General features: G+C 36.9%; 3 protein-coding genes across 5 annotated transcripts; 1 reads left to right on the forward strand and 2 right to left on the reverse strand.

Annotated features, from left to right (window-relative positions):
* Positions 1-85: 85 nt before the first annotated feature.
* Positions 86-4755, reverse strand: yipf1 (Yip1 domain family, member 1). Of its 3 annotated transcripts, XM_058748948.1 has the most exons (11): positions 3877-3967; positions 3658-3710; positions 3419-3568; positions 3221-3270; positions 2948-3087; positions 2774-2854; positions 2551-2638; positions 2357-2473; positions 2113-2279; positions 1756-1938; positions 86-872 (listed from the first exon to the last, which is right to left on the reverse strand). In XM_058748948.1, exons 4-11 carry the CDS (start codon positions 3252-3254, stop codon positions 777-779), a joined length of 906 nt encoding a protein of 301 aa, XP_058604931.1. In that variant the 5' UTR covers positions 3255-3270; positions 3419-3568; positions 3658-3710; positions 3877-3967; the 3' UTR covers positions 86-776. The 3 variants fall into 3 exon arrangements, with proteins under 3 accessions (XP_058604931.1, XP_058604941.1, XP_058604921.1); XM_058748958.1 differs by lacking the exons at positions 3658-3710; positions 3877-3967 and adding an exon at positions 4617-4755; XM_058748938.1 differs by lacking the exon at positions 3658-3710 and having other exon boundaries at positions 3877-4001.
* lrrc42 (leucine rich repeat containing 42) lies at positions 4152-6934 on the forward strand. Its single transcript, XM_058748890.1, has 7 exons — positions 4152-4865; positions 4989-5120; positions 5239-5357; positions 5946-6031; positions 6108-6221; positions 6347-6425; positions 6548-6934. Exons 1-7 carry the CDS (start codon positions 4432-4434, stop codon positions 6829-6831), a joined length of 1248 nt encoding a protein of 415 aa, XP_058604873.1. The 5' UTR covers positions 4152-4431; the 3' UTR covers positions 6832-6934.
* Positions 6935-9769: 2835 nt separating this feature from the next.
* tmem59 (transmembrane protein 59) lies at positions 9770-14372 on the reverse strand. The gene is made up of 8 exons (XM_058750542.1): positions 14128-14372; positions 13840-13945; positions 13654-13748; positions 13376-13528; positions 13201-13273; positions 10741-10873; positions 10525-10642; positions 9770-10421 (listed from the first exon to the last, which is right to left on the reverse strand). The coding sequence occupies exons 1-8, from the start codon at positions 14281-14283 to the stop codon at positions 10266-10268; spliced, it is 990 nt and encodes a 329-aa protein (XP_058606525.1). The 5' UTR covers positions 14284-14372; the 3' UTR covers positions 9770-10265.
* Positions 14373-14819: the final 447 nt, after the last annotated feature.

A 14819-nucleotide genomic window follows, 5' to 3' on the forward strand; every position in this document is an offset into this window, starting at 1 on the left:
AGTGTAAAAATAATAGCAAAAAAAAAAAAATCAATGGCCACCACAGAGAACTGAAAATTTGTAAAATATTTAAATAAACTCTAGCTTTGATTTCCAACTTTATTAAAATTGAAATATGTAATCAGTTTCTGTGTGTATGTGCGATTCAACTCATTTTTTCCCATCCCTTTTTCTGCTAGACCTGTAGTTTTAAAAAGTGTTAAAACATTTTAAATACATGTACAAGTTCCAAAGTGGTAGAAACAGGAGAGCGACCCTTTGAAACCCATCTCAAGCTCAATTATCACATAAATATTTAAACCACAGCTACACAGTATATATACACATGTCCTCTACTTTGTAACAGTAACATGTGTCTGAACCTCAAATGAGAAAACATCAAACATGTTGAAGATGATTATCTCCAGGTTTCGCTGCTCACCTACAAACATAAACATACAAAAACGAAGGCTTTACCTTCACAGACTCTAAAATGAATAAATCCAGACACACAATCTCATTATCAAGATACCCGATTCTCTCTAATAAGGCAAGAGGAGAAGCTGCAATTACAGAAAATAACAGTCTCTCGAGGAGCACAGATTATGTACAGGAAGTCTTGTCTCATGTTAACTCCTCATCAAATGCAAATGTCTTATTTTCCCATCAGCAGCTACAATCAAATGACACTCGGCTCATCTAAAAGTGCTGGCATTTCTATGCCATTTCATCATTATTAAAAAGCACATGAGAGAGTGCCACCTCACTGAAGTCCTGTATTTACCCAAGGCTGTAATTCACTTTGACTGTGTGGATAATGAAATGCTGGTCGCTGTCAATGGCTCTTTGTGCTCTTTTGATGGATCCGTCTCATATGTACTGAAGAAACATGCCTGAAAAAAGAGAGAGGGCACAAATCTTTCAGACTCTGACAGCACTTTTGTCCCCTAAACACTGCATTCCCTAATTAAATGAATGTAATTGACGGCACATGATAGCAATAAGGACATGGTTCTGCTCACAAACTGGCATGTTTCCAAGCCAGTCATCGACTATTGCTAGTGTTTCCAAGAACACACCCTTCCACTGGGGAAACACATTTGACACCAACTTGTTTGATCCTTTAACGCTGCAAGAAGCAATGCCAAAATGCTGACGTTGAGTTGCTAGTACAGCTACACAACTTTAGCTATTAACATCTCTAGCATTTTTGCAACAGATGCAAAAAATATGTATTTTAGACATACAAGTTTCATCTAATATGTTTTGCTTGTATTGTTTTAATGTGTGCATAATTATATGCATGCATCTTAGGATACAATGATATTACAATACAGATAAGCCAGAAATTATTGTTATGTTTAAAATTTTATAATAAATTAGTTTGTGATATAAAATACTACAAACTAAAATCAATCATTTTAAATGCTACCAGTCAATCTAAGCATAACAACATTATAGTGTATTCATTTTGAGATTTGATAAAAAATCTTAACATTTAACAGTGTTATTATATTGTTAGTTTAAAAAAAAAAAAAAGTGTGCTTAGGTTCCAGCAAAGATAATTTAAATGTAAATATAAGGAAAAATAAGCATGCGCAATTAAATACCCAAAATTGGCTGATATATCAAATATAGACTGATATTGATGAATTCATTCAGTAACAAATATGGACCAATATATTGTGCATCCTGAATATGTTTTGTGTATTTTGTTCATAATAGATAATGTGAATCACATTCATTTCCAATCTATAAAGATTCTTAAAAACATACCTTGCAACCAACTGCAAGTAGGACGTGAAGAATTATGATTGTGGATATAATCGCAATGTTAATCCTTGGTTTATCATCCCTGATGGCTGGCCAGAATGTCATTACCAGCACAGATCCTGAGAGACACAAAGCTACCACGATAGAGCACCACCTCAACCCTTCACTTGGTATTATCCACAATATCTGTTTTTCACACAAATGCACACAATCAAGTAAAGAAACTGTATCTGCAAAATAATAATATAAGAGAATGCTTGAAAACAATCCATCAAATGTGTTTATGACACCCAGATGTGGTAATTATGCACAGAATAATGCACATTGTATTAATGTATATATTGTGACTGTATGACTCACCACAGCAGGGATGTAGATGGAGAGCGAATAACCATAGACACAGACTATCTGCAAGAAGGAGTAGGACACCAGGCTTGTGATCTTCCTATTTCGCCAGGTGAGAAAACCCCACAGAGCTAAAGGCACTAACCCTGCATAACTGTAGATTGCCGTGGCTGCCATAGTTACTGGAAAACAATCAGAAGAACCAGTGTCATTTTTAGGGTGAGGCTAGAGGGTCTATTTTGTTTGGGTTATCTCTAACCTTTGCTGAAGTCTGGCACATATCTGAACTTTGGCTGACCGTGGTGCACAAGAAAACTGGAGATGTTTCCACTAACAGCGATGGCAAAAACAAGAGTTGCACAGATCCAGAACGGTCCTACAAAAGTAAACAACATATTTATATTAACTTTTTATAAAAGTCTTTCTTTTTGCTTTTAGTTTAACTTAGCTTACCATACAGGTCTGGGTTGCTCCGTAAATAGACCTCAACAAAGTTTTTCCCAGGCCAAGGCAGAATTGAACCAATTATTCTGTTCTTTACCTATAAATGAAAACAGCAGCAATTCATATTTAAAAAGAATTAGAAAACCTTTAAAAATATATTTCTGAAATGAATGTTAACTCTTTGAAATGATAATCACTGTGAGGGCTGAATCCTATAGTAAAGATGGCTGACCTGATGACTGTCCACATCAAATAATGTTTGGTAGTACTCAAACGTCCAGAACGGTGCACTTTTTCTTTGACCTGACAGAAGCTGTTTGACAAAGAAACATGTATTTCATTTGAATCAATGCTCCTTTTGAAGAAATGAAGATCTCAGATTATCTAGAGATTATGTCACATGGACCTCAGTTTGGTCATCATTGTCCTCTTCTTCAAAAGCAGTTCCAGGAGCTTTTCGTTGTTTTCTAGATTTGATGGGGTCATCAATGGTCACTGTTGTGGCACCTTGATTATTTTCTGTGAATCCTTGCTCATCTTCAAATTCTAAGCACAATATAGAAAATACATATATATATTTTTAATCAAAGACCAATAAGCAGATTCAATTAACTTTTTTATTATTATTATTATTTAAAAAAACTGTTTTTCTTTCAAATAAGTTTTTAAAGGGACTCACCTTGAAACTGCAAATGAAAATCAGTATTGGCCATCACAGATCTATATGCTCTGTGAATGAAGGTATCAACAGAAGACAAATAATCAGACAAGCTTCATTTAATGCTATTGATACTGTAAGCTGTTAAAGGTATGGTTCACCCAAAATTAAAATTAATAACCCACTCTCACGTTGTTCCAAAAAATCAGTACGACTTACTTTCTTGTGTGGAACACAGAAAGATATATTAGGCAGAATGTGAGGGACTGACAGATTCACTGTATCTTCTTCCTTCCCATTCACAGAATGTGAAGAATGACTGAGGCTGTCGATCTTACGAACATTTTCTTTTAAATTCCACGGAAGAACCTAATGGTTGAGCAAGTGATGACAAAAGTTTAGATTTAGAGTGAAATATACTTTTAAGCATTAAGTTCTACCATCCATAGCTGCCCTACCACTGTAACTGAAGTGTCTGATCACATGTATAGCAGGAGTGATACTCTACAACCTGTTGACATTCAGACGTATGCGGATATTATACACCAAACAGAAAAATGCAGTTGCAACGTAACAAATTGTTGTTTTAAGAATGTGCATTCTCTCAGATGATTTTACATCACCTTTTTTATAGCAAAATAGGAACTCTAATGTTTTCGTCATGGTAATTAACTCACCAGTAAAAGCTTCTTGAATGTTTCAGGATTTGAAACTTTGTTTTGAAGGTGCGAAAATGGAAACACGGAAATAATCAGTGATAGTGATGCGTGGCAAAATAAAAGTCTTTACGTGTCGATAAATCAAATCTTAAGCCCTTCAAATAATTTTTCGCCTGGTGTTTTGCAACTTGTGGTAAAATATGCAGTAAGTAAGTAAGTAAATAAATAAATAAAATATCAGAATGAAATAATAAAAAACATAGAGATCCATGGGGGGTTGTAAAATACATCAGAGCTATAGCATAGGTAAACGTTTTAAACGTATTTTTTTTTAATACTGAAGTTAATCTGGGCGTTTAAATACATTTTAGTGTAAAGAGTTCAGTAAAAACTTTTATTTTGGAATGCGCGTGAAACTCGATTTACAGGAGGGATGTTACGTTACTCCAAGAGCCCGTCGTTTTTAAATCTTTCTACATTTTACAAACTTCTCGATGTTTCTGTCAGTATACCCTTGATTTTCAAACGGAAACCGAATATTTTGACCGCTAAACGTGTAGAGAGCTGGTAAGGATGTATGTAAGTGAGGACTGTGGAGCTGTGTATGTCAGAGAGAAAGGAGAACTGCGGTATGTCAGCGCGAACAGGAATGATGCTCCGCAGCACAGACTCTTCACCAGAGACTTCTCCTTTCAACTCTGCATCGACACTTTACCATCCGCGAGCCACACAAAGCGAAGAAACCACTTCATATTTACCTACAACAAAGAGGGCAGTCTGCGGTACACGGTGAAGTCCTTATTTGACATATCTTTACAGTTCATCGCTGATCATATCGAGCATGTGGACTCGCTGGTAGGTTTTCCCGAGCAAATGGCTGATAAGTTGTTCTCGGCCGCTGAAGAGAGACACAAATTCACTGAGCCTCATACTGCGCCCAGAGCACTGCAGGTCTTCTGCGAGGCCTATGGAGAACTAGTGCTGAGATCCCTGTGTTTGAGAAACAGGTGAGAAGGAAACACAATCTCATGGCTGTCTGCCTGAGCAGACATCCAAAATGCTAGGTGGGCCTTTATACCCGGTATAATTTAGAAACCAGAGCACTTACATCAGTGTTATTGTCTTTTCAGGAATCATTTGATATCTGAAAGGTTGGAAGAGATAAGACAGTTTCAGAGTCTGGAGTGCCTGGACCTCTATGGATGTAAATTAGGTGACAACCATGAGGTTTTTAAATACATAACGTCTGAAGCGCTGGCCAGGTATGGAAACTTCATTGTCTCAGTCATTGGCATAATTGCATAAATAAAATGATCATTTCAGATGGTTTATTGGGTTTTACTTTCTTTTTTCTCTTAACATTTCCTTTTTTTTCTGTAGTCTTGCGAAACTTTTCATTGGTGCAAACTGCCTTTCTGATGCTGGACTGCAGAGACTGACCGCGCCGGTGAGGGTGATGAAGAAAGGTCTAGAAAACCTGCAGCTTTTGGAACTCTCTGGTAAGTTTATGGATTTGTATAATCAGATAAACATATTTTTTATTCAGCATGGGTGCATTTAAACAAGTGACAATACAGACATTTATAATGTCTTTACTTTCATTTATAATTTACATTTATAATGTTTCAAAGGATTTCTATTTCAAACAAATTATGTTCTTTTGAACTTTCTATTTATCAAAGAATCCTGAACAAAAAAGACAGTTTTCCCTAGAATATAAAGCAGCACAACTATTTTTAACATTGATAATAATAAGAAATGTTTCTTGAGCAGTAAATCAGCATATTATAATGATCATCACTGAGACCTGGAGTAATGACTGCTGAAAATTCAACTTTGCCATTACAGGAATAGATTAATACATTTGAAAATATATTCAAATGGAAGACAGTTATTGTAAATTGTAATAATATTTTATAATATTACTTTTTTACCGTATTTTAATAAATGCAGCCTTGGTGAGCATAGAAAACAAAGTAATTACAACTCATTACATAAATACGTTCAGTTGCTTTTTATACATAACCGTGATGAATGTGATGTTTATGGTAATGGATACTCTTGCTATTTCAATTATTTTTTAACAGAGAACCCCATTACTGAGAAAGGTCTTGGATATCTAACATGCTTTAAAACGCTACAGAAACTGGACATATCTGGGACAAATGTGACGGTAACACAATTAAAAAGCTAACATCAACGATTACATTTTTATGGAGGTCTTGTATAATATTAGAAATCTCTTTTAGGTGAATGTGTCTTTGAAAGGATTCTTCAGAAAGAATATGAGAATGGTCTTATCAGAAACACCTCTGAAGGAGTTTGGACACTCTGATTGTAAAACAGAAGGCTGGGCTGAACAGGTAACAGAAGGTTTTATGATATCCATGAAGGATATAGGTAATTATGAATGCAATGCTGATGTTGTAAATGTTTTATAATGAGGCATCTCTGTATAAAATTCTCTCACTGTTCAAATTTTAATCAGGTAATAAACCAATGGGAAATTACAGCTTCTGAAGTACCAAAGAAAGACTACCAACCAAGAACAAATGCTGTCCGTTTCTGTGAGTTTATTCATTTTATGTTCACTTTATCACCACATATTATATTACTACTACAATTTTTTTTTTATTGTTGTTGTAACTGTATTAATCTGAATTTTGATCATTTTCATTTTGTTCTTTAGATGGAAGAGAAAAGTTTGTCAGAGAGACATTAAACTCCTGGTCTGGGATGAGTGACACCACAAAGAAAGACAAAGTTGTGCCGATTCACTTTTATAAGGTTGATCTCTGTGGCACGAGTTCAACAGCAGAACACAACACACTTTCATCAACAGTGGTAGCTGTTCAGCAGGGCAAGAAAAGGAGACTATCAACAGAAGAAGACCAAAGTTCAGCTCCTCTGTCGAAGCGCCAGTCTCTGTCAGCTCTGTCTGCGGAGGACGTAGATCTGTTAAATAGTTATTGAGTGGACACAGACGTGACATCTTTGCATATATTCCTCTGTGAGGAACATGACACTGAAATGCTTTTATTTTGGATTCTTCACAATTAAAACAGCTTATTTTTTATTTTTGTACTCTAGTCTTTTGTTTCATAATACAAATACACTGGCTGCCAAACATGAGCATGTTTATACAAAATCATTAAGGCTGGAACAGATTTTAAAACATACCAAAACGGTTACAGAAATGACACTAAATGACTGAGGATCACACTTCACTACCAGACTTTCTAGTCATTGCAGACGCAAACTAAGAAACACATGCCTCGGTGCAAGGAGACGTGACAAATTAAAACAATACATGTTCTAAAATTGGCTCAAAATCTCAAACACCATCCTCTGACTGGATGGCATCATAGTCTGAAGCTGAGTTTGTGCCTTTCATACAATATGTACATTTCTGTGAAAGAAGTCAGGTAAAATCTGAACCCTGGCTCTGACTTTATAGGCAACTAGCAGTGACTCACCCAGACTGCAAATTGGGGCAAAAATCTGGGCCTTAAGAGAACAAATATGTTACAAAATAGGACAAATGGTAGTGTGAACACACGTCAGCAATATCAGTACATCAAAAGCGGTACAAAACATCTCAAAATCCAGTATTTCCCAACATATTTTTCCTTAATTTTAAAAAGATGTGACTCATTAAAGGGACATTTATGTGTACCCTAGTTTGGGAATCACTGCCATAATCTATTTTAATATATTGCTTCATTTTCAGAAATCTTGGTATTTTTAGCCTCTGATGCAGATGTATTCATCAGATCAGTCAAAGCAGTGCTGCCTGCCGTCCTGACACAGACTGCGGGATATACAGTAACAGTACTGATAGTGTTATGGAGAAAATCTTCTTCCAAATTTTTTGCAAGGCGACAACAAAGCCGAGATGCCAGCTGACCATCTTTGTACAATTTGTTATTGGTCACTGTCCAATGAGCGTCCAGACCTTTCTTTGATATGGCATTCCCAGTACTTTCCACAGTTGTTTACTAGTTTTCCTAACCCTTGCTTTCATTATAGAAAACTATCCGCTAGCCTGTTTTTCAAAAAGATATCTTCTCTTATCTACTCCTTTCTGGATGCCCAAGGTTGCCGAGGCATATACATTTTATGCTTTTAATGAGCTGTCAGGATTTGGACCATTATCACCATTTGGACAGTTTTTCACCATTATCTATTTTTGTAGCATCCCCCATCTCCGGTACTTCCTTCAGTATTCTATATTCATAAACGCAGTCATGTAGGTCATAAGGCTTATATAGTTATTTAGTTTGGCCTTGAGGCCTTCAAAATGCACCTGGCTCTCATACATTGCAGAATGGCTTACACAGACATACAAAGTAACTTCTTCAAATGTTTAATACAGGACAAATAAAATATTTCATCAATAGTAGTAGGTTATATCAATCTCAATAGTAGTAAGGGTGCAGGCTCACCACTCCTCTCCACAGGACAGACATCAGGGCAGAACGATTAACCACTCTTATAGTTAATCACTCTTTTTAAATATTAAGATTTATAAATTACTGTAAATAAACCACCTTATTTTACCTCGCGGGGTATAACTTACAAATTCCACTTTCATCTGAGCAGTTTCCACAATCATTAATATGATTACAAAAATAAATATATAAGTCTGAAGTTAAAATAAAGTACAGGTTCAATAATGAACACTTGGGGGTGCATAAGGGATGCCAAAAACCAAAACTAGCACCACTGCCACTACACTGAAGAACAAACAAGACAGAATGATCCCAATGACACACACAGCCCTTCTAGTACAACATCTGCAACAACCTGATGAAAACACTCATTCTGTTCCATCAGCCTCATGGCTAGATAATGCTTTGCATACTCTGTTGAGATCTTCACACTGTAATTAATTTAAACATTAGATAATTTACACATTTCAAGAGCAAATTTCTGTATTTGTTTGATAAAAGTACGTAGTAACTTTCTATACAGATACATAGCTATTTATAAGTTTGGGGTCATATAATGTGTATGTGAAAGTGTCTTATGCTCACCAATGGTGCCATTTATTTGGTGCATTAATTTACAGTAACTGTTTTCTATATTTTTAAAATAATTTATTCCTGTGAAGCTGAATTTTCAGCAGGCATTACTCCAGTGTTCTGTCACACGATCCTTAAAAAATATTTAATATGCTGATTTGCTGCAAAAGAAACACTTCTAATGAAAAACTGACACTTTTCTAGTGAAAACCGATACTTTTTTTATTCTTTGATGAATAGAAAGTGCACAAGAACAGCATATATTTACTGTTCGTTTCAATTAATTTAATGCATCTTTGCTGAATGTATTAATTTCAGGAAAGAAAAAAAAAAGCTGACTGCAAACTTTTGAATGATGTCGTATGTAACAACATTAAACAGTATTTAATTTTGATACATTCACTGATTGTGTTTCTGTCCAGAAAGGGAAAGGAACTCTCAGTTAGAGAAGTACATCTTACCTTCCTTTTCCGTTTCAGTTCTCTCTAATATTAGTATATCACTGTTTCAGCTTGAAAAAAAAATCTTCAAGCAATACAGAATAGATAATACATCTAATTCAATTAACTCTCGTTAAAGACCAATGTAACCTAATTTCACTACCCGAGGTTGGGTCCTGTTGGGCTTCACATCTAAAGTATTTACTTCAAAAAATGTCAATGTGCAATTCTTACATCTGGTATTCAGAAACGGTCTTCAGAAGCGTTACAAGACGGTAAATTGCTAACAACATCAGCACTTCTATCAGCACATAAAATCTTTGTTGTCAGCACTGACATGCTCACACAGATAAGAAATGTCCAAAAAAAAAAAAGACAAAATACACACTAAAACCTGCACTACAACTCTTTATCTATTTAAATTAAAAACAAAACAAGAGAACAGAACACTTTTTAGTAGGTTTGTTTATTAACCATATTTAGATGACAAATCTGAGAGGTCGCAAAATATCTTCATTTACAATGCCTTTATTGACTTTACGACTGTCTCTATGGCAGTTCAAGAAATTTCCACTCATTCCAGCAGAGATATCTTGTACTAAAACATGAATCAAAATGTTAATGTCATTGTGCAACGTACCTCAAATCACAAGCTGTTATTGATCAAACTGAGAACACTCAAAAACAAATAAGGGAAACAAGAAGACTTCATCTCTACAAATGGGCAGTAAACAAAAAACTCAGATCCTACAGAGCTTTCAATCTGATAGGTAATGCCTTTAAAGTGCCAAAACATCAACAGAATATATTCCCCACAGTCCACGCTTCTCAAATTTTAAAAAAGGAGAACCAAGAAACCCATAGTCAATGCGTTTGAAGCAATAACCACACCTCTGAAAGAGAAAACCAAAAGCTCTATCAATTTCTTTGGATGTTAGACTGGTTAAATGTTAGACTGATCCAGATTGACTTTTGATGGAAGAGGTCCAGCTTCCTGCTCCTCCACCCCTGGAGATCTGATGATCACTAGAGAGGACTGCAGATACGGGGTCAGTTTCTGATCCTTCATGCACTCCATATCGCCATATATGCTTAGCTTCTGTTGAAAGGAGGAGAACATGTGAACGAGTTAGTTAAACATAACCAACTAATCAATAATTGTCTAAGAAACATGAAGTTGAGTGAATGTGAAGTAGTATTACCTCAGCAGGGACGTACTGCTCAACAGCAGTGGACACTGTGGCACAACAGATCCAGATCAGAACCAAGACAGACAGAACCAGAGTGGTGGTCAGGATCCAGCCAGGCAGCCACGGGTTCCTACCGGTACAAAAAAAACATGTTGCTTCATATTCAACAAGATCAACAGACTGCAACAAATCATTAGAGATTAAAATCCAGATCAACATGTGACCGACCTTGAGAAACAGCTGAAGAGGTTGTAATCATCCTCAGAGTTGCTTCGATCGATGAACATGTCTCTGTCTCTCTCCTGAATGTAGCTTCTTGGGTAGTCTTTATAAATAGGGTTTTTCATTTCCGGATCTACAACTATTAATAATACAAGGGGTCCAATATCAGTGTTGAGATCTTGAAACTACTTCTGTTAAACGAATGATGCTAAGATGATGTTGTGGAAAGTGACATGGTTAAGTAAACCTTTGCTGACCAATCATGACTGTTATTACATATTTCATAACATGACTTAAATCTACAGTATGTAATTTTTGTGCCACTACAGCAGCAAAACACAAGTTTCTCAAAATAAAAGGTAGTCCTGGCTCAAAACAGGACCAATTAGTTGAGCAAATGCTGTTATATTGGGCAGCCAAAACAAGTAGACAGCAAATTTGCTTGGTGCTACTAATGGCACAGATGTTACACGCTCAACTTTGTCATCATGAGATTAAAATTCACCTGTTTTCGGTTCTATAAACATATGTTATTGTGAACGGTTCATCCATGCATGTTTCTTATATACAGTATCCCACAAAAGTGAGTACATCCCTCACATTTCAGCAACCATTTTAGTATATCTTCTCAAGGGACAATACTATAGAAATGAAACTTGGATATATTTTAGAGTAGTATAATAACTCAACATATAGCCATTATTGTCTAAATAACTGGCAACAAAAATGAGTACACCCTAAGTGAACATGTCAAAACTGTGCGTGCACCATTGTTATCTGGCACTCCCTTAATCCTCCTGGGCTTGGAGTTCACCAGAGCTGCGCAGGTTGTTGCTGGGATCCTCTTCCACTCCTCCATACTGACATCACGGAGCTGCTGGATGTTAGACACATGGTGCTTCTCCACCTTCCGCTTGAGGATGATCCACAGGTGCTCAGTAGGGTTCAGGTCTGGAGACATACTGGGCGGTGTGTTTGGGGTCGTTATTATGTTGGAAAACTGCCATTCGGCCAAGTTTCTGAAGGGAGGGCATCATCTTCTGCTTCAGAATGTCACAGTACATGTTGGAATCCATGTTTCCCTCAATGAACCTCAGCTCCCCAGTACCAGCAGCACTCATGCAGCCCCAGACCATGATGCTACCACCACCATGCTTGACTGTAGGCAAGACACTTTCTTTTCATTTTCTTGGTACTCCTCACCAGGAGCGTCACCACATGCTGGACACCATCTGAGCCCAACAAGTTTACCTTAGACTCATCAGACCACAGGACATGGTTCCAGTAATTCATGCTCTTGGCCAGGTTGTCTTCAGCAAACTGTTTGCAGTCTTTTTTATGAGCCAGCTTCAGAAGAGGCTTCCTTCTGGGACGACGGCCATGCAAACCGACTTATTACAGTGTGTAGCGTATGGTCTGAGCACTGACAAGCTGACCTTCCATTTCTGCAACCTCTAAAGCAATGCTGGCAGCACTCATGTGTCTGTTTTTTGAAGCCAGCTTCTGCACCTGACGCACAGCACAGCACAGCACAAAGACTCTTCTTTGATCGACCCTTGTGACGCCTGTTCCAAGTGAAACCTGTCTTAGAAAACCTCTGTATGCCACTGGCCACTGTACTGTAACTCAGTTTCAGGGTGTTACTGAATTTCTTATAGCCTCGGCCATCTTTGTGGAGAGCAACAATTCTAATTCTCAAATCCTCAGAGAGTTCTTTGTCACGAGGTGCCATGTTGAACATCCAGGGGCCAGTATGAGAGAATTGTACTCAAATCACCAAATTTTAACTGCTCTAATACAAGATACACACATTTTTATAGTCCTGTCAAGCAGACAAAAACATGAACATGATGAATAGGACATGTGGCTTTGCATGGTTAAATGACATATAGCTGTTATCACTTAGAGTGTACTCACTTTTGTTGCCAGCTATTTTGACAATAATGGCTGTATGTTGAGTTATTTTCAAAGGACAGTAAATGTATACTGCTATACAAGCTGCACATTGACTACTCTAAAATATATCCAGTTTTCATTTCTATAGTATTGTCCCTTGAGAAGATATACTAAAATATATACACACACACACATACATATACGTGTGTGTGTGTATATTAGTGCTGTCAAACGATTAAATCGCATCCAAAATAAAAGTTATAAAAATATATAAATCAAAATATAAATATATAATCAAAATGTACTAACTGGATCATCTGGTGCAATGACCGGATGATCCAGTGATATATGTCGGATTCTTCAATCATTTAATCCGCTTAAATCCCACCCTTCTTACAAATCAACCTCAATGTTGCTTTCAGATCCACTTCCAACCAATGAACAACCACTTTAACATATGATATTATGATTATTAAAATCTGAAAACATGTAAAACAGTCATGAAGTGAGACACTTTCCAAATCTTAATAATCAGAGGAAAACATTATGTGTGTTATGTGAAGTGCTCACAAGTGCTTTGTGACTCCTCAGTCTCGTCCCTCTGGAATTCAAACTGAGGGATAAACTGAACTTGCGGCTCGGACTGGAAATGAGATAAAAACATCTTGATCAATGTACTCCTTACTTTGCACAAGAGGTGCCCAAATGTTTTACTATCAAGGGCCAAACTACACCATCACATTACCTGGAAAATGACCACTTTGCCATCATCTGCCTGGAGGTAAAATGTCCAGGATGAGGTGATGAAGCTGTGAGCTTGGCTCATCATGTCTTCCCAGAAACCCCTCACCAAAGTCAGTGGGTACAGGAGATGGATCCTGGGCATCATTGTCAACAACTTCCCACCAAAACAAACAAACAAACATACAGTGATTTCAAATAGCACACTGGTGAAATCCAAGTAGAACTGACGATTGAAAGACAGTAAACATGTAAAGCAATTATTCAAATGTTTTTCCACACCTGCTCCATTCTTTGCTCTGCAAATGGCTGTTGACTCTGGCATCCTAGATTGCATGCATACTGCTCCTCTGACTGGGTGTAGGCTTCACGACAGGCTGCAGGAAGTCACACACAAACACACACTGTTAGCAACACAAAGACAAGCGAGTGCTGTAAGGACTCAGACAGACTATACTTTAATATTACCTGACTCGCACTCGGCTTTGGTTTCGTTGAGATCCTTGCTGTCACCCACAAACTGACAGATGGAGAAGAGACGACATCCTCTCTGACAGGCGTACAGCGCCTCCTCCTAATCACAAAACAGGCCAAATGCGTTAAAGAAACGCGTCTTATTCCGCTTCCCTCAATGTTATTGTTCTAACATTACAATGCATAAGCTCCTAATAACGCAAACTAACGACTGGCTAAAAATCTCAATAGCGTTTCTTTGTTAGTAAACAAGCTGTAACTGGTTGAACGTCTCGCACTCACCCGTGGATAAGTGTGCAAACTGTAAGTCATCTGACATGTTTTATGACAAGACGCCGTGTTTCCCAAAACACCATCGAAGACGTCGGAAGATGCATATGTGCTCGTAAGTACGCAGCAAAAACTCATCAAAATCCCGCAGGACTTTATTGCACTCATTTTTGAGAATTACCAAACATCGACTAAACGATCCTTCCTTGTTTGTGTACTTGCGGAAATGTCGTGGGATCGGTGTCTACGCACTTCCTATACTGCGCAAGCGCCATGAAGTCATTGCATAATGCATAAGTAGTTTTATCAGGGTTTTCAGACGACGGTCCCTGACATAAAAATAGGATTCAACTAAATAATTTTGTACAAAATAAAAAACGGATTTACAAAGATAGCGCTTGCAATATTTTTGCTCTTTTGTTGGATTTGATTGCTTCTATTGTCCTCATTTGGATAAAAGTGTCTGCTAAATAAATGTAAACAATACAATACATCTAATAGTACAGTGGATACTAAAAACACTCAATACATAACTAAAGATTTACCAAATGTATAAATTAAATTTATTATTATTATTTTTAATTTTAGGTTGATCATATTTGGGGGTCCGTGGAATTTAAAAGATTGAAAACCCTGGCTTAGAATGAAACTTTTATAAAATATCTTAAATTAAAATGATTATTTGGGATGTATTCACAAAACTA

Source organism: Onychostoma macrolepis, chromosome 02 (genome assembly GCF_012432095.1).
Source record: "Onychostoma macrolepis isolate SWU-2019 chromosome 02, ASM1243209v1, whole genome shotgun sequence".
In the NCBI taxonomy this organism is placed as follows: Eukaryota; Metazoa; Chordata; class Actinopteri; order Cypriniformes; family Cyprinidae; genus Onychostoma; species Onychostoma macrolepis.